Source organism: Vigna unguiculata, chromosome 5 (genome assembly GCF_004118075.2).
Source record: "Vigna unguiculata cultivar IT97K-499-35 chromosome 5, ASM411807v1, whole genome shotgun sequence".
NCBI lineage: Eukaryota > Viridiplantae > Streptophyta > Magnoliopsida > Fabales > Fabaceae > Vigna > Vigna unguiculata.
Window position 1 is genome coordinate 8,683,568 of NC_040283.1, and position 24,384 is coordinate 8,707,951.

General features: G+C 32.9%; 2 protein-coding genes across 4 annotated transcripts in view; both read left to right on the forward strand.

Annotated features, from left to right (window-relative positions):
• Positions 1 to 11,579, forward strand: LOC114183539 (PH, RCC1 and FYVE domains-containing protein 1-like). Of its 3 annotated transcripts, none has more exons than XM_028070593.1 (10): positions 1 to 57; positions 239 to 325; positions 454 to 543; positions 666 to 752; positions 841 to 942; positions 2,752 to 4,824; positions 4,914 to 5,051; positions 5,209 to 5,639; positions 6,050 to 6,201; positions 11,515 to 11,579. In XM_028070593.1, exons 1-10 carry the CDS (start codon positions 10 to 12, stop codon positions 11,577 to 11,579), a joined length of 3,273 nt encoding a protein of 1,090 aa, XP_027926394.1. In that variant the 5' UTR covers positions 1 to 9. The 3 variants fall into 3 exon arrangements, with proteins under 3 accessions (XP_027926394.1, XP_027926392.1, XP_027926393.1); XM_028070591.1 differs by lacking the exon at positions 11,515 to 11,579 and having other exon boundaries at positions 10 to 57; positions 5,209 to 5,374; positions 5,456 to 5,639; positions 6,050 to 6,304; XM_028070592.1 differs by lacking the exon at positions 11,515 to 11,579 and having other exon boundaries at positions 10 to 57; positions 4,929 to 5,051; positions 5,209 to 5,374; positions 5,456 to 5,639; positions 6,050 to 6,304.
• Positions 11,418 to 24,384, forward strand: part of LOC114183537 (regulatory-associated protein of TOR 1-like) — an 18,330-nt gene continuing 5,363 nt past the window's right edge. Inside the window, exons 1-12 of the mRNA XM_028070590.1 lie at positions 11,418 to 12,057; positions 13,792 to 13,894; positions 14,334 to 14,416; positions 14,499 to 14,657; positions 16,119 to 16,235; positions 16,348 to 16,505; positions 17,114 to 17,268; positions 17,403 to 17,547; positions 17,627 to 17,705; positions 17,888 to 17,989; positions 18,581 to 18,664; positions 18,772 to 18,882. Coding sequence (XP_027926391.1) covers positions 11,713 to 12,057; positions 13,792 to 13,894; positions 14,334 to 14,416; positions 14,499 to 14,657; positions 16,119 to 16,235; positions 16,348 to 16,505; positions 17,114 to 17,268; positions 17,403 to 17,547; positions 17,627 to 17,705; positions 17,888 to 17,989; positions 18,581 to 18,664; positions 18,772 to 18,882 — 1,641 coding nt within the window. The 5' untranslated portion in view covers positions 11,418 to 11,712. The remainder of the gene's footprint in view (positions 12,058 to 13,791; positions 13,895 to 14,333; positions 14,417 to 14,498; positions 14,658 to 16,118; positions 16,236 to 16,347; positions 16,506 to 17,113; positions 17,269 to 17,402; positions 17,548 to 17,626; positions 17,706 to 17,887; positions 17,990 to 18,580; positions 18,665 to 18,771; positions 18,883 to 24,384) is intronic.

Below are 24,384 nucleotides of genomic sequence, written 5' to 3' on the forward strand. Positions count from 1 at the left end.
TCAGATGGAATGGCAGAACCTGCTAGTTATTGGAGTCTTGAACGTGATGTTGACCAAGTTAGTTTCACCTAAATTTCTTTAAGATTTGTTCTTTTTTTTTTTTAATGGAAAAACTTTTGTGTTTATGTTTCAATAAGCCACATAATTAATTGATGTAACATTTTATTAAGGATTATTTTTCTTCAATCCATCATCCATCACTAATGAGGATTTACATTTTTTTTTTAATTTTACAAAGATACTCGTTACTTTGAAGAAAGGAACTCAATTGATAAAGTACAGTCGAAAGACGAAGCCAAAAGTTTGTTCATTCAAACTTTCTTTGGTGAGATTTTTGCATTAAATTAAATTTAGATATAGTATTATAAATATGATTATTCTTATTTGTAAAGTGAAGCTGTGTATGATGATTTTGATATCTCTAAATAATTTCATATCTAGTGAAATTAACAGGATGAGAAAACGTTGATTTGGATTTCTCATAAGAAGGAAAGGAATTTGAAATTATCTTCAGTTTCTCAAATTATCTCTGGACAAAGAACTGTAAGTAATAATAATCTTCAATTTCATAGATTATCATGGTACTATGAATGTTGTGACATTTGTGTTCGTGTTAACAATCTTTTAAACATCGCTCGTTTAATTATGTGATAACTTCTTTGTAGGCTGTTTTTAGAAGATATTTGCAACCAGAAAAGAATTATATTTCATTTTCACTTGTTTATAATAATGGGGCACGAACACTTGATTTGGTCAGAAAAAAACTAACACTGCATTCTAATTTTTCAATTTTATGTCAAATTTTAATAAAATGATTATATTATTTTTATTTATTTATAGATATGCAAGGACAAAGATGAGACAGAGACATGGTTTAGAGGCCTTAAGACATTAATTTCTTCAGAAAAGTTAAATAGAAGCGTTGGAAGTGAATTTTTTTATGTGAGTTTTAACATGAAAATGTTCAATCATGATTTTTTTTCCTTAATTACCTATTATTTATGTGATATTATAGAATAAATTATAAGTATATTTTTTACTACATTTACATTATTTAACTTTTATTTTTTACAAAATCAGTGATTTCTCTAATTAAAGGTGCATTAAAAATGATAATGAAATGTTTTTAACACAAATTAAAAGTTCTTACAAATTTTAAAAAATTATGTATAAATGCATTTCAAGAAGCAATGTTAATGTAGTTCACTTTATATTGTATACTTTATGTTTTCTTCTTTTTCAATAACTATTATTTATGTATTTTCAACTAGAGACTAATTTTTTTTAATTCTCAAGTTTTAAGCAAGGTAGTAATTATGTGAATTTAAATGTTGATTTTATTTTATTTTCCATTTATTTATTTTCATATGCATTCAAATGTAGACTATGATCGACTTCATTAATCTCTAAGAAAAGTATGAAATGTGTGATAACTTTACAAGAATATACCATTTTATTAATCATGTTTATTTCATTCACTAATAATTTGTGATTGTTAAATATTACAACTTATATTACTTGATAACAATGATGCTTGTTAACAATTATTTGAGAAAAAATATACTTTGAAAATAATTTAATGATAGTATATATGATAAGTTTATAATTAAAATTATTAAAATCTAATTAGATTTGAATTAAAATTATTAAAAAATATCAGTTTATTAAATTTAGAATGAATATATTCATTATACTTTATAAAAGTATGAGTATATTTTATTCAAACGACTTTCGCATTAAATTATTTTTACAATATAGTCTAAAAACACATTGTTTTTCACTTATTTGATTAATTCATAAATTTAGTCTTCATATTTTAAATATAGACATTTGCTTGTTTTAGAAAGTGTGAAATTTTTATTGTAATAGTTTTTATTTAATCCTTGAGTGAGTATATGCTATATTTTACTTCAATTGAGTCCTACAACTAATATGTTTTCTTAATATATCATTATAAAATGATTCAGTTAATCAAAATATAAGAAATAATAGGAAATATAAAAAAAAAAAAAGTGAGTTGAACCAAAATTACAGGTTGTTTGAAACACGGGAACCAATATTGTCTATATTTTAAAATTTGATGTACCAAAATTTGTAGATAGAGAAAAATACAATGACCAAAATTTTATTTAAACCATATTTATACTGTAAATTAAAAAAAAAACATTAAAACTTGAACGAAGTAAAGATTTATCTAGTAAGTTAAAAAATACATAAGTGGATGTATTAGGCTTAAAATAGTTTATGCAACAAACAAGGCAAGACAAAACATCTTTTTAGGATAACATGTTTGATAAATTATAAAAAATTAAGTATCAATACATGACACATTAATGATTGAATTTTAAATAAATAAGCATGAACTAAATAATTGTTCTTTTAAGAGTTTATTAATTTTATTTTATATATAGTAACATGAATGAATTGAAACTTTTTTGGACTAAGAAGTGAAAATAAAAGAGTGAAAAAGGAAAAAGGAAAGTGAAAATTTGAATTTTGTTTAAGATAAAGTAAAAAATAGAAAGAAATAAGGGAGAGTTATTCATTTCTGTTCATTATTCATTGATTCTTTCTTTCTTTCTTTCTTTCCTCTCTTGTTTTCATTCCTAATCCATGGAAAGGATAAAGGATAAGTGAAATGTGTGTGTTTTCTGGACCTGATTCAGATCAAACTTCTCTACTTGTTTCATGTAATAATAATTTTTCATAGTTGGCGAGGGTGTTAATTAGGTAGTTGTGAAGTTTGAACAGGATGGTGTTAATGTAATCCGAAATGGTCATCCTTTTGCTGCAACACTACAATATGCTATAAGCTTTGCTGGTAACAATGTCCCTTTTGATTTTGATACTCATAAATGTTCATTGAATTTGGTAAGAACAGATGTGGGGTTAGAGCGTGCTAATATGCAACCAAGAACAAGTATTGGAGATGGTTTTCGTATCAGTGTGTCAAGTACACCCAGTGTTTCAAGTTCCGGATCAGGACCAGATGACATAGAATCACTCGGTGATGTTTATGTGTGGGGAGAGGTTTGGGCAGATGGGGCTTCGCATGATGCTTTCGGTCCTCAACCCCCTTCTACAACAGATGTTTTGATTCCCAAACCATTGGAGTCAAGTGTTGTTCTTGATGTTCAACAGATTGCATCAGGAATGCGACACATTGCTTTAGTAACAAGACAAGGAGAGGTTTTTACGTGGGGAGAAGAATCTGGGGGGAGACTTGGTCATGGAACTGACAGAGATTTTGTTCGTCCTCATCTTGTTGAGTTTCTGGCAGTTACCAACATGGATTTTGTTGCTTGTGGAGAGAATCATACATGCGGTGTGTCTACTTCTGATGATCTTTTCTCATGGGGTGATGGTACATATAATGTTGGACTTCTCGGACATGGAACTGATGTTAGCCATTGGATACCGAAGAAGGTTAGTGGTCCTCTTGAAGGGCTTCAAGTTATATCTATATCATGTGGCACATGGCATTCAGCATTAGCAACTTCTAATGGAAAACTCTTTACCTTTGGTGATGGAACATTTGGTGTGTTGGGTCATGGAAATAGACAGAGTGTATCGTATCCAAAAGAGGTGCAATTGTTGAGTGGATTGAAAACTATTAAGGTTTCATGTGGAGTATGGCATACTGCAGCCATTGTAGAGGTTACTTTTCAGTCTGGTTCGAATGTTTTATCCAGAAAGCTTTTCACTTGGGGAGATGGTGACAAATATCGTTTGGGACATGGAAATAAGGAAACATACCTTCAACCAACCTGTGTCTCTACACTTATCGAATACAACTTTCATCAAATAGCTTGTGGGCACACTATGACTGTTGCCCTCACTACATCTGGTCATGTGTTCACCATGGGAAACACTGAAAATGGCCAATTGGGAAATCCTTTAGCTGATGGAAAAGTACCTATCCTGGTACAAGATAAATTAGTGGGTGAATTTGTTGAGGAAATATCATGTGGGTCACATCATGTTGCAGCTTTAACATCAAGAAGTGAACTATATACATGGGGGAAAGGTGCTAATGGAAGATTGGGACATGGAGACATAGAAGATAGAAAGTCTCCAACATTAGTGGAATCCTTGAAAGATAGACATGTGAAGAATATTTCTTGTGGCTCAAACTTTACATCTTGCATATGCATTCACAAATGGGTCTCTGGAGTTGATCAATCTATTTGCACTGGTTGTAGACAACCATTTGGTTTCACTAGAAAGAGACACAATTGTTATAATTGTGGATTAGTGCATTGTCATGGTTGCAGTTCAAGAAAAGTTCTAAAAGCAGCATTGGCTCCAACACCAGGAAAACCACATCGTGTGTGTGACTCTTGTTATAATAAACTCAAAGCTGTTGAGGCATGTGCTAGTGCAAATCTCAATAGAAAAATTACTGCTACTACTTCTGCACCTCGCAGTTCCATGGATTCCAGGGAAAGATTTGGCACTGGAGAGATTAAGTCTTCAAGACTTATTCTGCCTCCAATCACAGAACCAGTAAAATATCATCAAATATTGGCTAATAAGCTGGGAAACAAATATGATTATCCTTCCATGTGTCCATCTTCACAGATTCAACCACTACTACAATTGAATGAGATTACATTTTCAAATTCAATGAGTCCCTCTCAAAACGTTATGAGGTCTGCTATATCTTCTAATCCACCACCAATTTCACCTGCAAGACCATCATCTCCTCATACAAGAAGGCCAAGCTCACCACGTTCTCGAACAGGATTTTCTAGAAGTCTCATTGAAAGTTTGAGGAAGTCAAATGAACTTCTAAATCAAGAAGTTTCAGTGCTGCAAAACCAGGTAAATTTACTACACTGTCTTTCAATATTACTCAAACAATGCATACATCACATCATTAACATGTTTTTATGGATTTCTTTTTCACTCAGTTACGAAGTCTGAAGCAAAAAAGAGGCATGGAAATGGAAAAGCTTCAGAAAAATGTTAGGGAAGCTACTTCCTTGTCTTTAAAGGAATCTTCTAAACATAAAACTACCAAAGAGTTTTTTAAGTCTACCTTAGATCAGGTATGTTTTGTTCTGTATATTCCAAGGTTGTATTTGAACTTGAGGATTTATTCAAGTTTATTTTCATGGCTCCGAATGTTGCCTCGTGATAAATAAACAAATCAACATGAATTTAGAATCATATAGACTTAGTTTATCTGTTTTTCATTTTAACCAGATGAAGGAAATGATGGAGAAGTTGCCACCAGAAGCTTTAGATAATGAAAATTGGAAAACCATACTTACTGGAGCTGAAGATTTTCTGAGAGTTACTTCAGAATCTGAAATGCTAAGTAACACTTCTCAACAACAAAATTATCCTAATAAACTTGACTCATATGATAGTTCTTCTAAATTGCAATACGAAAATAATGAAACTGAAGGAGTTGAATCATCATCACGAGATGAAGGAAATGTTCTTCAAGACAGTAACAACTCATATTTATCAAATAATGAAGCATCAATGTCTTTACAAAACTCTCTAAGAGAACCTTCAAGATCAATGAGAGAAGGAGAAACACAAGTCATTGAACAATTTGAACCTGGTGTATATGTAACATTAACAGTAAAGCCTAATGGTGTCAAGGCTTTCAAACGAGTTAGATTCAGGTACTGTCGTTATTTATTTTTTATGCAGCAAGTTTCAATTTCTTTGTGAACATGCATTGTGGTTATGTTTGAATTCTTATACAACCAGTAACTTCATAAATATAGCAATAGTTTTATCTTTATATGAAAACATGTATATGTATATTTAGTTTCTTTGTGTTCTTGTGAGTAAACTAAGACAATAATTGCATTTATATATGATAATGATTAATAAATACATTGCATGAATGATGAACAAGGTATTAGATTTGCATTCTTAGATAGTTTTCATTCTTAGATATGATCATGTTTACATAAGTTTTTAGTTGATTATGAGAATTCTGTGATGTGACATGATACAGCTTTTTTTACAATTATTCTATCTTCATGTTCTTAATTTTTGAAGATATTTATACATATTTTTTATGTAGTAAACGAAGGTTCCGTGAACGTCAAGCAGAAGAATGGTGGAATAAAAACAAAGATAGGGTGCTTAAGAAATATAGTACTTTAGCAGCTACAAAATCTGAAGGTTCTGCGTCATCTAACACACTACCACCACCACCTGCAGAAGAAAATATTGAGGCAATGTCTTCTTAATTCTAAATCCTAGTTTTACTTAGGCATCACTTTAGTTTGATGAAATGATAAATTATAGAAAATACCATTAATGTTTCGTGTGTAGTGAAGAATGTATGTAGGTATATTAATTTAAGAGTTTTGTAGATTGTGAAGTTTGTGTAAATGATGATAAATGAAATGTTTATTCATATTTGAAAAATATACACTAGTCAATATTAAAATAAGTTCAATTTTTAAGGGATGAACTTTCTCACATAAAGTTCAAATATAACAAAATGTGAATAATAATTCACTTCCATATATCAATGAAAATAAGTTTTCATGTGTAGTGTGGTTAACATCAACAAGATCTCAAAATTCTGGTAAGAAATCTTAAGTTAGCATGAATTATGTATATGCACTCTTTAGAAAGGAAAAAATAAACATCGACTTGCATCAATGATTTTAAAAATTCTATATAATTATTGACTCAAAAGCCTTTCTGAGGTTTGATATTTTTTAGCATTGCAAAATTTTGACATGCCTCTTATTTTTATTACTTGAAACTGCATGTCATTAATATATAAAAAAAAAAATCTTCATAATAATTTTGGCCATGCCTAGGTAAAATGGTGAAATATAATAAAGAATATTTTTTTAACCAAAGGCTACTCATTACACAAAATATGCAAGAATGATTGAATTCCAAGTCATGAAAACTCAACACCAAGAATGATAGAAATATTAAATTCACACAAATTTAGAAATTCAATGAAAAACATGCAATAACATAAAACACAAAAACAAATGAAAGAATTGCCAAAAAAAAAAAAACAATTCTCAACTCCAAAACAATTTATACTTTAATAGATACTTTCCTTAATGTGTTTATGCACTAGGAAAACAAGTGTTAATTAAGAATGATGGGAGAAAACATTTTTATAATGATGGAAAATTTGGATAGATGTTAAAGTTATTTGTAACATCCCGTTTTCATAGTTTTTATACTATTAAACAAAACATTAAATTTTAATAATTCAGAAGCAGATGATAGCAATAGGCCAGTATAAGGTAACGATACAGTCATCCTCAAAATAATTATGCATATACTGTCTATACATACAGTCTATACTAAACAAAAGGGTTACAAAACACCCTAAGCATCTAAGAGGAACAACAGATAACCACTCCTGCTGGAAACGTCCAAAAACTCACTCAACTCCTGTCCAGGAGGGGTGTATCCTCACCTGCACTATTAACTGTTCACACCATTCATCAAGAGCGATCATTGCAAAAATAGAAAGACACACAGAACAAACAAATGCAAGAAGGGTAAGTTAACTTTAAATAACAAGAAATCATGCAATTTACTAGTTAAGCATCAATCAATGTCTAGCACGCCATCATCAGATTATTCAAATCACCTCAGCCCCGACACACCATCATCATTCTAGACTCGACATCCGGATTGTGTAAGTGACATTGGAGCTCTCGATGGCTTGCACTTGTGACGATTCCCAAACTCTACAGAGTTTTATGCACAAGGGGTATTCACCCAACCATTCCTACGGTAAGTCCCCTTCGTGTCTATGACGGATCGGGTCCATAGACTAGGACCTCCTGCTACTCCTCCCGGCATAATCCATTATACTCTATATAAGTCTTAATGGTTATTAGGAGCGTAAGGATACCACCAATATGAGTCCTCATGTCCTTACATTCACTAAAACCATCTTCCTTAGAATTTCCCTTGAAATCCCAACTCCACACATTCTCAATTAACTAGATTTCCACAATTATCATCAAATAGACTATTAATCATAAAGCTCACATACATAATAGGCAATTATTAATATCAGTCCACTTAGCATAACTTCATTTCATCAAAAACAGAGAAAACAATCCAACACTACAGTGAAACTCGCTCAGGCTAAAGGATCTCGCTTGAGCTAGAGAGTAATCTCGCTTAGGCGAGTCACTCTCGCCTGGGCGAGACTCCAAACAGGGAGCAACCCCAAAATCTGAGCGAACCCCAATTTGACATGCTAATTCCTATGACGCATCCTACATTTATGACATTGGCTTTATGAACTACTGTAAACCACGATTAAAATTCAATTATCGAAAATATTTTAATTAACTTTCATGTGAACATGATGTATAAAATTCCAAAAAACTCCACCTTGGAATTCCATAAGAACCAAATTCGCCTTAGTTGACTCAAAGTATCATTATAAAGCAACCAGAAAATTCATATTTCTTAATAATTTTCTTTTCATTCAACCTACTACTTGTCTCCAAAGAAAAAAAAAAAAGAGAAAAAGAACATTTTCAATTGATATATTTGTCAAAAGAGGCGATAACTCTATGTGACACTTACCGAGATAAAGAATGTACAATCTGAACATGATAAGTTTCATTTAAATTCTCTATCACTTGGATGGTTAAATCATTCCGGTAACTCCAAATTATAACTTCTATGAGAAAAATATGATAATTTTTATACAATAACTACTTGGGTATTTATCAATAACATCATGCTTCTTAAACATGAAGGTTTAACCAAACCTAGCCGATATAACTTTTTTTTTTTTTTTATTGTTATCCACTTTACTGTTGTAATGATAATTCGTAATATATGGAGTCTATTTTTTCTAAGACTAGTGAAAAAGTAGTGTTATTAATCGCAACATTATTAATAGGAATGCCCTTATAATCTATTAACTCAATTACACTAAGAAATATATATATATTTTGTTCTTGATGCTGTTTTTTATACTGGATGTTAATGGGATGAGTATGTGTATCATAGTATCCGTACCCATAGATATTTGTACCCGCTATACTTTAATTTAAATTTAAAAAATGATTAAATATGTATAAATGGGTTTTAAAATACAATATTTTTTCTTTGTAAATTATCATTCAATAATATTTAAATAGATTATTTGAACTTTGTTTTAAATGTATAAATGTTATGTATTGTATTCTATTTGAATTTATGGTTAAAATATATTGTAAATTATTTTAATTTTAATTTTTTAAATACTTGCGATACACATGGATATTAAAAAAAATATGCGCGTATCGCATAACAGATATCCGCATCGATATAAAGACAGGTACATGGCGAATATTTATCTAGCGGGTAAGATGTGAGGAAACTATTACACATACCTTACCTACCTCGTTGACCTCCCTATTTAACACTATTTAAATAAATTATTTGAAATTTATGAATTTATGTATTGTATTATTTAATTTATGATTAAAATATGTTGTTAAATATTTTTTTTTTTGTAAATATCTGCGGGTACTTATGGATATTTGTAGATATTAAAAAAATATGTAGGTATCCACATAACGGATATCCGCACGAATATGAAAACGAGTATGGAACATGTATTTATCCAGCATGTAGAGTACGAGGAAACTAATACTTATACCTTATCCGTCCCGTTAACATCTCTAGTTAGGCTCTTAATATCCCTTTATACATTTACTTCGATCATTTGCAATCTAGCGTAAACATATTGCATTTCATAGTTTAATATATTCTTCTTTTCTTCATTATATGTCCTTCTCGATATTATAAATGGTTTTGAGAGCTCATAACTAAGATTGTTTCTCACCATAATACAATTTGTTAGATTCAAGTTGAGCAAATCCCTCTTCATAATTTTGATGAAGAGCAAACATTATTTAGAAATCATCTTGACAACTGGTAGGATTATCTATCTCTATGAATAAACCTTACATGACCATTAACAAAATGTGTGTCAGATAAGAATTATAACATATATATGAAAATTATCATTCGAGGTACAATCTACTCTAACCACACTTTTGTATTAAATAATTTTAAGTTAGGAAGATAATATAACATTTGGCAGCATTGTCAAGAAAACATGTTTAGTGAAGAGCTATAAGGTATTATCTGGTTTGCAATTACATGATGTATATGGAAAGAAAGAAACATATGCAAAATGGTGGAAAAAATGTTTTTGTAGATAGAATGTGATTTAACATGCTAACTGATAACCTGATTGGTAAGGACAAATGGCCTTTATACATACAATAGTAATAGTGCATTAGTCCAATGCTTTGCATTAGGACATAAGTATGTATATGAATTTGGATTCTGATTTTTTTTGTGTTGTTTCTTTACTATATTTTCATAATACACTGATTATCACTAATATTGACGTTTTAAAATATATTAAAAAGATATTTAAAAGATCAATACAGTGCATTTTTAATGTTCAATAGAAAACAATACTAAAAAAATCAGTAGAGAATCTGGATTCTATGTATATGCAAATAAGTTAGGAGAGTGAATGGAAAATAAAAAGGGTGGTGCATATATCAATTTGGATGTTAAGACATGGTATGCAAAAACAGTGTGATATAATTGTTTCATGTAAAAAAAAAAAATTGATGTGGGAGAGGGGATGAGACTCCAATTGTGTAAATAGTGATATAGTTTTAAGTTTATGTTTATTATTTATATTTTCTTTATTGCATAAGAGTAATTTTGATTAACAAGTGTTATAATTAAGCAAGAGGTAAGAGTGTTATTGACGTGAATTTGCTTTATTTATTGATATTTTTATTATTCGTTACATGTTATAGTGAGAAAATTGATACTTCTTATATATTCTTTTCTAAAAAGAAATGAGTAATTAAATGAAATGAGCAGAAACATATCATTGTATAATAAGAGGTTTTATCCTATTTTTACAGTATAATAAAATTGTTCCATTCTTGTATAATAGCATACATCGCCAAATCCAAACGGCTTTCTCCCACTCTATTTGTATTATACATGTATCATCACCAAATTCAAAATATATCACCGATTTAAAGTATAACCTTAATAAAATAAAAATAATTAAAAATATTTTAAATATGAAATGACGGAACTGAATATATATATATATATATATATTATATTTGTTATATTAGCAGTGTTACGCTAATTTGTAAAATGCTGATAAATCACACCATATTTTTCCGTGATTCTAATTGTAATGCTCCCACTATCCAATTAATTTTTTATTATCATCATTAGTGACGTTAGGCTTATGTAATAAAATATGACAATGTAGTTAATAATTAATTAAGAACAGTTGTTTTTGAAAATAAAGAGAAGAATAGGCTGTCTGAGGCAAATTTTCAATTTATTTTTTTTTCCCGTTCCAAAAAAGAAAAGTTTATTAAATTCCCCCAAAATTTTTTTCTCTCGGTTTGGTTTCACAAAATCGCAATTTGTATCACTCGTTTCCGTTTCCCTTCGAGGAGAGACAGTGCCTGCCGCCACTGTTCTATGCGCCCCCTTCTTCTTCATCATCACCATCATCACCTTGTCTACCATCATCATCAACACAACCGCCACCATAACCATCACTATCATCGTCTTCAACGTCACCATCATCATCTTCATATTCTTCATCCTGCCAAAAGCTAGGGTTCCCTCCGCGTCAAAACCCTCCCCTATTCCATGTACGATCACTGAGGAGGGTTTCTGATTTGGATGGCATTGGGAGATTTGATGGCCTCTCGCTTTTCACAATCCACTGTTCTCGTCGTTCCCAACCAGAACCACCACGACGATTCCACCGCCTCCTCTTCTTCCTCCTCCGTCGCCGTCGTCACCGCCAGTAACAACACTGACGATGCCGATTTCGCGAACCGCGGCGACTCTGAAGCCGCCATCGCTAGCAGCAGCGGCAACTACACCGGGAATGGCGCCACCAGCATGGCCTACCTGCCGCAGACTGTGGTCCTCTGCGAGCTCCGCCACGAAGCCTTCGAGGGCGCCGTCCCCGCTGGCCCCTCCGACAGCGGCCTAGTCTCCAAGTGGCGACCCAAGGATAGGGTCAGTTCAATCGCTCTGGAAAGTTTGATTCAGTTGTTGTTTGTTTACCTTGTTGGTATTATATGCATTTTACTGTGATGAATCGGTGATTTGCGATTTTCGTTACCTATATATTGGAAAATTGTTAGTAGTGTGTCGTTCTGCGTGACAGAAATTTGGAAATGTAGAGAAAAAAGGCGTTTAGGTCAATGCAGTGGCAGCATTGGTGACTGTGAATGGATGCCTTTGTTTTACTATGTTTGTGTATGTGATAATGTTGTTTGGGACTTGTCAAGGACGTAAAATGTTTGACCTGTTAAACATTAAGTTTTGTTAAGACGGGTCTGGATCCTCTGAAGTGCAAAAGTGAAATGCTGAGTGAAACTGAACCAATGATTAATGAGAAAATCGAATGAGTTCTGTGATGTTTGTGGGTTTTAATGCGGATTCTTTCTTTACTATCCAGAGTGCACTGTGTAGTTCAGCGGATCTTGAATTTGATCAATTCAAAATAATGATAACGTTATAGTAGTGGACCTGATTGATACTTGCATTGGGGAAATTTCTTCTATTAATTGTGTGCTTGGTGTTTCATGAATTCTTATTTTGCTAAAGATTTGGCTGTAAAAGTGGATGAATTATCCTGGAATTTGCTTGACTAAATTAGTGCTTTCGTAATGGGCGGTGGGGAAAATTGTTTACATGTCTCTTTTTAGGGGACTTGTGTAAATCCTGGTAGCTTGCATTAGGAAGTGGCTTGTTTACATCAAATGCAGGTTTCTAGCTTTCTATATTGGTTGAAATTGCTTGACCCTTGACAGAGGTGGATTTTAGTCCAAGTGTACACATATGAAAAATTAAGTATATGATTTTTTGTAAGGAGCATTGATTTAAACTTCATCCCTTGTTAAAAATGTGAAATAAGCAGGTCACCTTTTGCGTAGTCTGATTCTTTCTACTGTAAATTTTGTGTTAGCAGTTTGCCAATTATCTTTAATTATACCCTTGTTCTTTTTTTGCAACTAGTGCAATTGCGTTTTGTTAAAAAAAGAAGTCGAAGCTTCTTCAACATGAGTAGTTGATTGACAACTAATTTTCTAAAGGTATTGATAGCATGGCAGTTTCGGATATTTTGGCTGTTCGGCACTTGCAATTTTCCCTTGTTCTTTTTTTGCAACTAGTGCAATTGCGTTTTGTTAAAATAAAAGTAGAAGCTTCTTCAACATGAGTAGTTGATTGACAACTAATTTTCTAAAGGTACTGATAGCATGGTAGTTTCAGATATTCTGGCTGTTCGGCATTTGCAAGTTTTCAATCTGTCTTATTACAGTTGTGGATGTAACTTTGGAGTGAAGATTCAACGAAGGGGTTGTTCTCTACTCAATAAAATATAATTTCTTCCTGCATTTTAAATAAGACATAACGAAATGTGAAATGCATTAACGTGGTTTACTTTTCTGATAAGTTTTATACTGTTGGTTCGATGCATTTTTGGGAGAGGGTAGGGTGATGCTCAATTTTGAAGATAAATTTTCTCCCATTTAGTAGGATTTCTTGAATAATAGTCTTCCTTTGCAATGGATTTCTGGTATAAATTATATTGATATTTAACATTTTTCTTCATAATCAAAAATATATTTTCATCGAAGTGTCTGTTTATTCCTCTAAGATGTTTTAAATACTTCTTGAAGATGTTTATATGTTATATCTATTGTAGGATTTATGCTCCAGTTTAACTCTAATTTTTTGGTGCAGATGAAGACAGGATGTGTAGCTCTAGTATTATGTTTGAACATTAGTGTGGACCCACCAGATGTAATAAAGATATCTCCCTGTGCTAGAATGGAGTGCTGGATAGGTCTCTTGTTACCTTTCATCTCATTTTATTTAATTGTTTTCTGTAGTTTGTACACTCAAGTTGTTTCCTGGATTTGATATATTTTGCATTATTTTTGCTCAATTCATGTTTGGAAATAGCATTGGGCTTCTTAATAATATTATATGACTTGTTTTTGTTATTAACTATTTATTTTTACAAGTTCATATTTTTTATGTGTGCTATTTTGCATTTATATTTTATGGATGAACTCTTTAATTCATACTTGTCTTCAACTTTTTATCCACCCATTAACTTTTTGATCCCCAGCCTAGTTATTTAGAGTTATTTGCAACTTGTTGATAAAAAATGTAGCTGAATGGGTTGAGTAGAATCTTTGTGACGTATCAAAACTTTGGAGGCTTGCGACCATGATTAAGCTGCTAACAGTTTTTGGTGCTTACCTTGTTCAATACTGCAGATCCATTTTCTATGGCACCGCAAAAGGCATTGGAGTCAATTGGAAAAACCTTAAGCAGTCAGTATGAAAGATGGCAACCAAAGGTGGGAAATGTTTAACTGGGTACCTTATGCTCATGTTATCTTTGAAATTGTTTTGTAGTTAACTTTTTTGAGATCTTTACAGGCCCGCTATAAATGTCAACTTGACCCGACAGTGGATGAGGTGAAGAAACTTTGTACTACTTGTCGTAGATATGCAAAGTCAGAAAGAGTTTTATTCCATTACAATGGGCATGGTGTCCCAAAACCAACCGCTAATGGTGAAATCTGGGTCTTCAATAAGGTCAATGTTTGTATTTTCTTAGTTCTTGATGCGAGGTAGTTACTTTATAAATCAGATATTGTTCTCTTCATACTAGCAATATAGGCCTAGTTGAAAAAAAGTGGGCGTGCTTGGTTACCAAAATTGCCAGTCAACTTGTTAATTTGTCTGAATTTATGTTCCTACACCCTCAAATCTAGTTAACTCATGTAAACACGAGCATACTTGCTCAAACTAGTGTAAAATCATGAGTTTAGAGTTGATTCAGCAAGATAGTTGAACATTAGAAAAGAGCCAATAATGACGGCAGATTTGTTTGTTTCTAGGGAACAATTTTATGGTTCATTGGTTCTCTCACAAGTTTCTGTCTGTTTTAGGTGTTGGTGTTGTGTTCTATTGTACAAACAAATCTCTCTTGGTGTCTTTCTCAGCTCTGCTCCGTTTTGTGTTTCTGATTCTCCTTGACACTTTGCGATCTCACTTCTGTCCCATTTCCTTTCTCTTGTCCAGTTTCATATATAGGGCTGGTGCAAACTACAAATTAGTGATTGAGTCATTGGGGCTTGATTTTTTACTCCTCTCTTGCTATATTTTGGACAATTGGACCTCAGTTTACGTCCAACAACTGTTTTTATGCAAAGCATAGTATCTTATATGATCAACTTGAGTAAGGATAAAGGGATAATAATATTGAAAAAGTATAAAAAACTTTAAAAAAGTATATATTATGATCAACTAATGATAATATTACAGTAAAAAATATAAAAGTGTTATTTATAACATCATATAATATTGAATTATTATGCTATTTATAAGTATTTTATTGCTTGAAGTAAAATCTTGTTACTTTGTGAAGCTTGCACAAGTTTAGGTAAACTTTGGAGTTTGACTACCTTGTGTGTGTATAGGTTCTCACCTCTTTAAAAATGTGCCGTTATCAGTCGAGAAAATTAGTATAAAGATAAAAATGGGAGAATGGAAAATGAGTGACTGTGAAAGTAGGACAAACCATGAATAGAAGCAAAATAGGGTGGGAAAAGTATGAGAAGCAAGTGGGTAAGAAAGCCTTTCACTATTTATTGTAGGCATGATGAGTATATTGTATTTTACTTATTTTACTTTCATGCTTTTGCTCAGATTTTGTTTAGCAAGTGCAATAAGGGATATATTAAATAATCATAAAAAAACAGTAAATAAACGTAAGTGCTATTTATTTTGTTACATGAGAAGAGGTCACAATAATCATTATCTTAGAAAAGGCAAAATTTTGTACTCCTGACCTTACATCGACAATAACTGATAGATAATAGCTGATAAAAGGTTAAAACTAAACTGGAATTGTATCCTATCGCAAATGCCTGATTAGTTTAACTTTTGCTGCTAGATATCATGGGTTCCAATTGAGTATAATGCCCTAAGTCACAATATCATGAGAATAGCTACAAGACATTCCTATTCTCATTTTCATCATATATTATGCAGAGTTATACGCAGTATATCCCATTACCCATCAATGAACTTGATTCTTGGCTGAAGACCCCATCAATTTATGTTTTTGATTGCTCTGCAGCTGGGATGATTGTGAATTCCTTCATTGAGGTATCCACACAAAACCATGTTATTAAATACTTATAAAAAATTCCAAATGTATTGCTACTGATTTTGTCTTTTTTGGACTGCCAAATTTGTTACTGGACTTGTCATTGATAAGCTTCATGAATGGAGTGCTTCCAACTCCACTGTGTCCCAAAGGGATTGTATTCTGCTTGCAGCATGTGAAGCACACGAAACTTTGCCTCAGAGTGCAGAATTCCCTGCTGATGTGTTTACATCATGCCTTACAACGCCTATAAAGATGGCATTGCGATGGTGAAACTTCTCATTAATTCCTACTTAGTTTATCTTGTTTAGAATGTTTAATATGAAACATTCACGCAGGTTTAGCATACCTTATTATTATTATTCTTTTAAACATAATAGCATTATGCATGAATTTTGAAAGCATTGTGCATGGACTTCTAAATAATGAACACTTTTGTGACATGAATTGTTTTACATTACCCTCCCAATCTTCAATCTGATCATACTTTCCCATATGTGACCTTTACTTAACTACTTTTATCTAATATCATTTCATGATGGCGGATTGTATTCATCATAATCCAGAATCATAAATGTCAGTTTTTATGATACAGTTCCCCTTAGGAGTATTGCTGCGCTTAACTGATTTATTATCTTTATTGTAACTTTTGCAGCTGGGCTTTTTGTTAACTGCAGTAGTTATAGAAGAAAAAAGCCATGATACAGATGTTTTTTTCACTATGAAATTGATTATATGCCCAACATCTACATTTGCAATACTAACTTAACTGTCCTCATTTTCTATAGCTCCTGAACTTTCTAGGGTTGGTAAGTGATAATTGTGTATCTCAGCAAACTGGTTATTGATAACTTTTTTGTGATGTAAATTTCTCTAGGTTTTGTACACGATCATTACTTCGTGAATCACTTGATTATTCACTTATAGACAAGATCCCTGGCCGTCCTAATGACCGAAAGACACTTCTAGGTGAATTGAATTGGATCTTTACAGCAGTAACTGATACAATTGCCTGGAACGTTCTTCCCCATGGTGGGTCTCAACCCTCCCTGTCATTTTCACTGACTTACTAAATTGCAAAAGTTTCTTTTTGAATTCCAGTTATTTAGCAAGCAATTTTAGTTGGTATCTTTTTATCTTATATTGATAATTATTTTTTCCTGCAGATCTTTTTCAAAGACTGTTTAGACAGGATTTGCTTGTTGCTAGTCTGTTTCGGAATTTTCTACTTGCTGAGCGAATCATGCGATCTGCAAATTGTTCTCCTGTTTCTCACCCGATGTTACCTCCAACCCACCAGCATCATATGTGGTATTGTTGGTGATTATTGTTATGATATTTTTGTGTTGCGAAATTTTTCTACAGTTTATGTTTTTTCTCCACACTTCAGGGATGCATGGGACATGGCTGCTGAGCTGTGCCTCTCTCAACTTCCATCTTTAGTTGAGGATCCTAATGCTGAATTTCAGGTATCTGGAATTCTGGATTTATTTTTTGTAATAACTTTGATGTAGAGTTCGTTCTGATATTGAATATTAAATAATAAAAAAATAGTTAAGGTATTCTGATTTGGCAAGGAATAGTTGCCATACGAAGGATTATGTATTGAGTTTTAAGCTTACCTGATGAAGTATGTTATTTTCTCTATCAGCCTAGTACATTTTTCACTGAGCAGTTGACAGCATTTGAGGTATGGCTTGACCATGGTTCTGAACATAAGAAACCACCAGAGCAGTTGCCTATAGTTCTTCAGGTGCGATCTTTTTTTTTTGACTTTGTTTCCTTTTGAGCCATTGTGTTGCTTCATAATACTCTTGTAGGTAGGTTACATGTTTTTATGAAATCAACTGTGTTCCTGTTCCTTATTAACTTTTTGATGGGTAAGTGTTTGTTATTATCATCCTTGTGATGGACATTTGTCTAAATGATGTATTTGTTGTGAGCATCTACTCTCTTAACAACAGGTCTAGCCACATCTAGCTGTAATGGCAATGGACATTACTGTTGTTTTGTTCATTCAACATACATTACTGTAATTGTCCTAAAATGTTTTTTCTGAAAGTGTGTTATGGTCAATTCTTGTCTTAATTATTTACTATTCATTTATTTAAGGAATTATTTTGCAATTTGTTTGACTTGGCAATCATCTTCCTATTTCTTGATTCTATATAGGTTCAGAAATTGTACCCTTGGATCATTTGCAAAATGACCTTTCAATCTTTCTTTGTGCTCTATTGACTCGAATTATTTTTTCCTTTTTTTTTCACAATAAGTGTACTTTATACTTCTGGGAAAATATTTTGCCAGTTGTTTATACCTTTTCCATGCATTGTTCCTGTATCAGGTTTTACTTAGTCAATGCCATCGCTTTCGGGCCTTAGTGCTGCTTGGAAGGTTCCTTGATATGGGGCCATGGGCGGTTGATCTGGTAGTTTTTCTCTAGATTCATCAACTATTGTTGAATACCTATTTATATATTTATTTATTTATCTATAAAGGTTTACGAGAACTTACTACCCAGTTTTTTATGTGTAGGCATTATCTGTTGGAATATTTCCTTATGTTCTAAAGCTATTACAAACAACAACACCAGAACTACGACAGATCCTTGTATTTATTTGGACGAAAATTCTTGCACTTGACAAGGTAGATTCGGTGGAAAATAAATTCTTTAAGTAAATGTCAATTACATGTTGGTTTTTTAGTTATTTTAGAGAAGTAGTTGTTTATTATATCGTTTACATTGAAAAGTATGTGATTCTTTTTCCAGTATTAATTTCGACCAAACATGTGTTAAATCATGTTGAAATTTTGTCTTGGCCAGTGAAGGTTACTTTTTACTATGGTAGTTATTGCAGTATATTCACTTGCTTTGCATTGTGCTGGATATGGCAAGAAAAGTTGAATATGAGAACATTTGAAAAGGATATGATTTTTTTATCCAAAATTAATCTGAACCAAGCATGCTTAAATCATGTTGAAATTTTGTCTTAGTCACTGGAGGCTTTTATTCTAGTTATTGCAGTATATACATTAGCTTTGGATGGGGCTGGACAAGCCAAGAAAAGTAGAAAGATTGAGGGAGAAGATAAGGAAAATAGGAAAAAAAGCATTAAGCCTTTGTTTTGACTAGATGAGAGGACAAATTAAGGGAGGAGGAAGTTTTAAAATTTTTAATTGAGGGAAAACTTTGGAAGATTTTGGTTTCTTGAAGTTCTTTCTCATGAACTTTCTTTGTGCCCTCCGAACCCTATTTTTATCTTCTGCAATAAAATTTTCAAATTTAAATACACGTCTTTCATACTCCTTTTTTTTCAAACCAAACATATGTATGGCCATGATGCTATTCCTCAATCATCCCATACTTGTTATAAGGAGCAGATCCTATATAATGAAGAATATTTAGATTATATATGTATTATTAGGGAACATTACTATATATTTCCTATCATGTCTTTACTTTTAGAGGATATCACCTTCATTTATTGTATTGATTTTTTTTTTTCAGTATAAATAAAACATCCATGTTGTCTATAAAACATACCATTTCAGATCAATGTTTCTTTCCTATAGTTTAACATGGTATCTAGAGTCTTTTTCAAAACTATGTTGGCTTGACCCACTGCCTTAGGATGATAATTTCTTGGGGAAACCTTTTTCTTAGGTTTGCATGCACTATTGTAGTGCTGCTTCTGGTGAGTTTTTGATGACCATCATTAGCTTCAGCAAGCATAAGGTTGGGATTGCACTGTGCCTTAGGATGATACTTTCTTGGGGAAACCGTTTTTTTAGGTGATGCACTATTCTAGTGCTGCTGCCTCTATTGAGTTTTTCGATGACTATCATTAGCTTCAGCAAACATAAGGTTGGGATTGTGCTGTGCCATTCTATCCAACCATCCTAAAGCCGATGCAGACCACCCATGACATGCTCACACAAGCATATTATCTCTTGTTCTGACCAAAACTCCTGTTGGTACATGGCAGCATGTGCAGTGGTGCCAGACAGTCGACTAACCTGTGCCCAGGTCACCTTCTTTATGTGCTCCTACCTGTAGTAGTGGCAGATCAATTAGAGTTGTTTGCTGGTCCAGTCTACTTCTCCCTCACCTTAGATTATTTTTGTTCCAGATTTAAAGGAAAAAAAGTATATTATCAACATTTAGAACAGATTCTCATATCTTTTCCTAACCATATTGTTAGTATTGAAAAGATAGATGAGTTTAACTATTCAACTTAGGCTTCCAAAATTGGCTAATGATTAAGTAGGTTGCACAACAATGGATATATCCATGCTCAACTATGTAGCGTTATTACATCTATAGGTCACACTTCGCTCAAACCTATTTTTTTTGTCCCCATGATGTCTGTACATCTATTTGGATTGCAGGACTGTGCTTCCCTTTATAGCAACGACACTCTGCCATACAAAGTGTACCGAGAGTCCTATGTTTGTGTTATGCAACTTCATGCTGCCTTACATGATTTTAGCGCGCTCCTTCCCCTCATCTGTATATTTAAAGAAGGAATTTAGGAACCACAATGTTTTATGACCTTAGGCTTGTAAGGTTTGCCAAAAGAGTATTTTGCCACACATGATTTGATTTTGGGATCAGGATAGACCCTACTGTGACTTCTACTTCATCTGTGTTTCCCCATGTCTTATAAAATAAACAGACACATTTCACAATGGACGTAATACTGTTAGTTGTTGGAAGCTACATGGGGAACCGCATCGTTCTTCCAATATTTCCCTTGCATCTAATGTTGAGTCACCTGTTGCTCCTACACTACCAATTAGTCTATCTTGTATGACTTTTACAACATATGAAGACTTAATTGAATGGTGTGAGACACCTCAATCTACTGGTAACAATATTTTGGTGGCACATTGGTAATTAATCTGCTTGTCCCCATCAATCTCTTGTATGTGGTTCATTGACATCGGTGCATCTTATCACATATCTGATAATCGTTTTTTTTCCTTATCCTTTACAACTACGGTCAATTTTCCTTTTATAACTACTAGCAATGGTTCACAAACACAAGCTTGCAGCAAGGGTAATATCCAACCCCTCTCATCCCTTGCCAACTTTGTTCTTTATGTTCCTAAATGCCCTTTTAGTTTACTTTCCCTTGATTGATCCAATCCCATGACGTCATGTTCACTTTCATTAGAATGAATGTTACCTTGTATGACCAAATATCGGGCAAGATGATTGGCATTAGATATGAGTCACATGATTTTTACTATCTCTCTACATCACCATTTGTATGTGCATTCACGGTCTCTCCAATGATGATTCATGCACAATTAGACCATCTTGAGTTGACAAAACTACAGAATACAGTGCCAGGTTTAGAACATTTGTTTGGTTTGAATTGTGACAATGTCCATGAATATGTATCTGACCAATTCCAATAGTTCTTGGCATCTAATGGTATTATTCTGCATTAAGCTGTGTCCTCATCCAATGGTATTATTCTCCCCACTATACTAACAGTAGTTATCATTGACTTTCCGCTATACATTATACTTGTTCGTCGTTGTCCTAAGCCTCAAGATGAAGCTTTATCTTGTCTAGAGTGCCCAAAGGACTGGTACTTGCGAGTTTGTTTCTCTTCTAGATGACAAATCAATTGTCCGGTGTTATTGGTTATACACTCTTGAAGTATAATCTAATGGCAAAATTGATTGCTACAAAGATTTATTGCTTGCCAAAGAATACACAAAAATCTATGGGCAAGATTATATCAGCACTTCTCTTGTTGCCAAAATGACATTTATGAGACATATTTTTTTCACTACAAATAGTCACCATTGGACTTTGTTTCGGCTTGACATCAAGAATACATTTCTACATGGTGATCTTGATAGCGAGTCTGCATCCGCAACCTTTTGGATTTGTTGCTCAAGGGGAGTGATATGGCCTCAAGCAATCATCCCATGCATGGTTTAGGCAGTTTTTAATTATCATCCAAAATTTTGGAATGACAAAGTGATGTTGATCATTATGTGTTTTATTGTCATTCTTGCTAAGGATGTATATATCTCTCATGGACAACTTTGTTATCATGGGTAGTGATAAGGAGGGTATTGTCCAACTAAAACGACATTTTAAAAATTTCATACAAAGGATCTTGCCTTTGTCTAGAGGTTGCATAGTCCAAGGATGGTTTGATCACATCACAAAAAGGGACATTTTGGAAGAAACATGGATGTTAATGCTAAGTTTATGGACATATCAATGGATATGAGTGTCAAACTTGCACCTAATTAAGGAGAACCGTATTTTGATCTTGGGAGATACAAGTTAGTTGGTAAGCCAAATTATTTTGTTGTAACTTGTCCTGACATTGTCTTTGTAATGAGTGTAGTAAATTAATTTTTTAACTCTCCTAGTTAAGATCGTTGGGAAGTAGTCATATGAATCTTGAAGTATATTAAGATTGTTCTTGACAAAGGCCTTATTTGTGAAGACAAGGGAAATACTCAAGTTGGGTATTATGATGCTAACTTGGTTGGGTCATCGTGTGATAGGCACTCTACTTCAGGGTATTGTGTTCTTGTTGGAGGCAATTTAATATCATGGAAAAGTAGGATACAAAATGTCGTGGCAAGATGAAGTGTAGAAGCATAATACAAGATAATGACATTAGTCATTTATGAGCTCATGTAGCTAAAAAAACTCTGGTTGAATTTGGAGAAGATTCCCAAATGAACCTTATATGTGTCAACTAGGCACCATTTCACAAATGCTTCTAATCCTCTCTTTCATGGGAGGACCAACTAGATTGAAGTAAATTGTTATTTCAAAAGGGAATAACTCGAGTGTGAAAATATCACCACTAAGTTTTTCAACTTTAGTGAACAATAGGCTAGCATATTCACCAAGTCTTTAAGAGTACCAAAGATCAATCTAAATTGCATTAAGCTATTCACATGCGACTTTTAAGCTCCAACTCAAGGGAGAGTGTTATAATTATAGAATTATAAATTTTATATATATATATATATATATATATATATATATATTGTGTGTGTGTGTGTGGAATCGGTGAACTCGTTGTAGAATCGGTAAACTCATCTAAAATTTCGAGTTTAGGAACATGTGCGCGAGTTCGATGACAAATTTTTAACCAAAGTGCAGTCGTATGAATTCACCAGATTAGGGCTTCTGTGTTTAATCCCCTTCTTCGTCTGAACTTCTCGCGCATCACAAACTTACTCATGCAATTCGCAGTCCGTCACACAACACCTCACTGTTTCAGGCGCAAGCTCTCGAGCTCGCCATGGACAACATTGTTGTCATCATCGATCATGGTCGGCGTCGCTTCGCATGCTGTCAATTGGGTCGTTGCCTCGCGTTTCGTTGTTGGCCGTCGTTCCCCTCTGCACTTCGCACACATTCCCCTTTTCTCGTGCAAGTTTTAGGTTTTAGGTTAAAAGATATGAATTAAATAATGTTATGTTATGTTCGTGTTATAATTTATAACGTGAGCCCCTACACTACACAACACTCATTTCCTTCCCAAGCACATTTAGATACTTTTTTATGTTCGTGTTATAATTTTTAAAAACAATGTTTATTTATAACATTTTTTAATTTTGTAGTGGAAAATTGATATAATTAGAATAGAACAAAATGTTTGGGAATGGTTCTAACTCAATTGAGAGCAATGCAAATGTATCTTCATCAATTACTGAGAATGTTTTACGGTATTTGTATGAAATTATTTATTTCAAGTACATTTAAGTTATATAATTCTATGGACTTATTTGAAATAGGATGTCATTTATATAAATTAAATTTTTTTATCATATGAAGTAAACTCTTACAAGTTTACGATTCGAGTTTACTGGACTCTCACGAGTTTAAGTAAACTCTCGAGTTTGACTACCTTGTGTGTGTGTGTGTCTATATATATATATATTATCAACAATGTCTATTTATTCCCATATATCCTTATATGCTTCAGCTTCAGCTTCAAGGGGAGTGTTATAATTGTAAAAATAAAGTGTATATAGCTTGATTCTTTATTTGAGGATATTGAATATTTGTTTCTTTTGTATTGGTTCCGTTTTCTCAGTATGAATTAAGCATCGTTGTTGTCTTAGAAACATACAGTTCAGCTCAATAAACTCCAT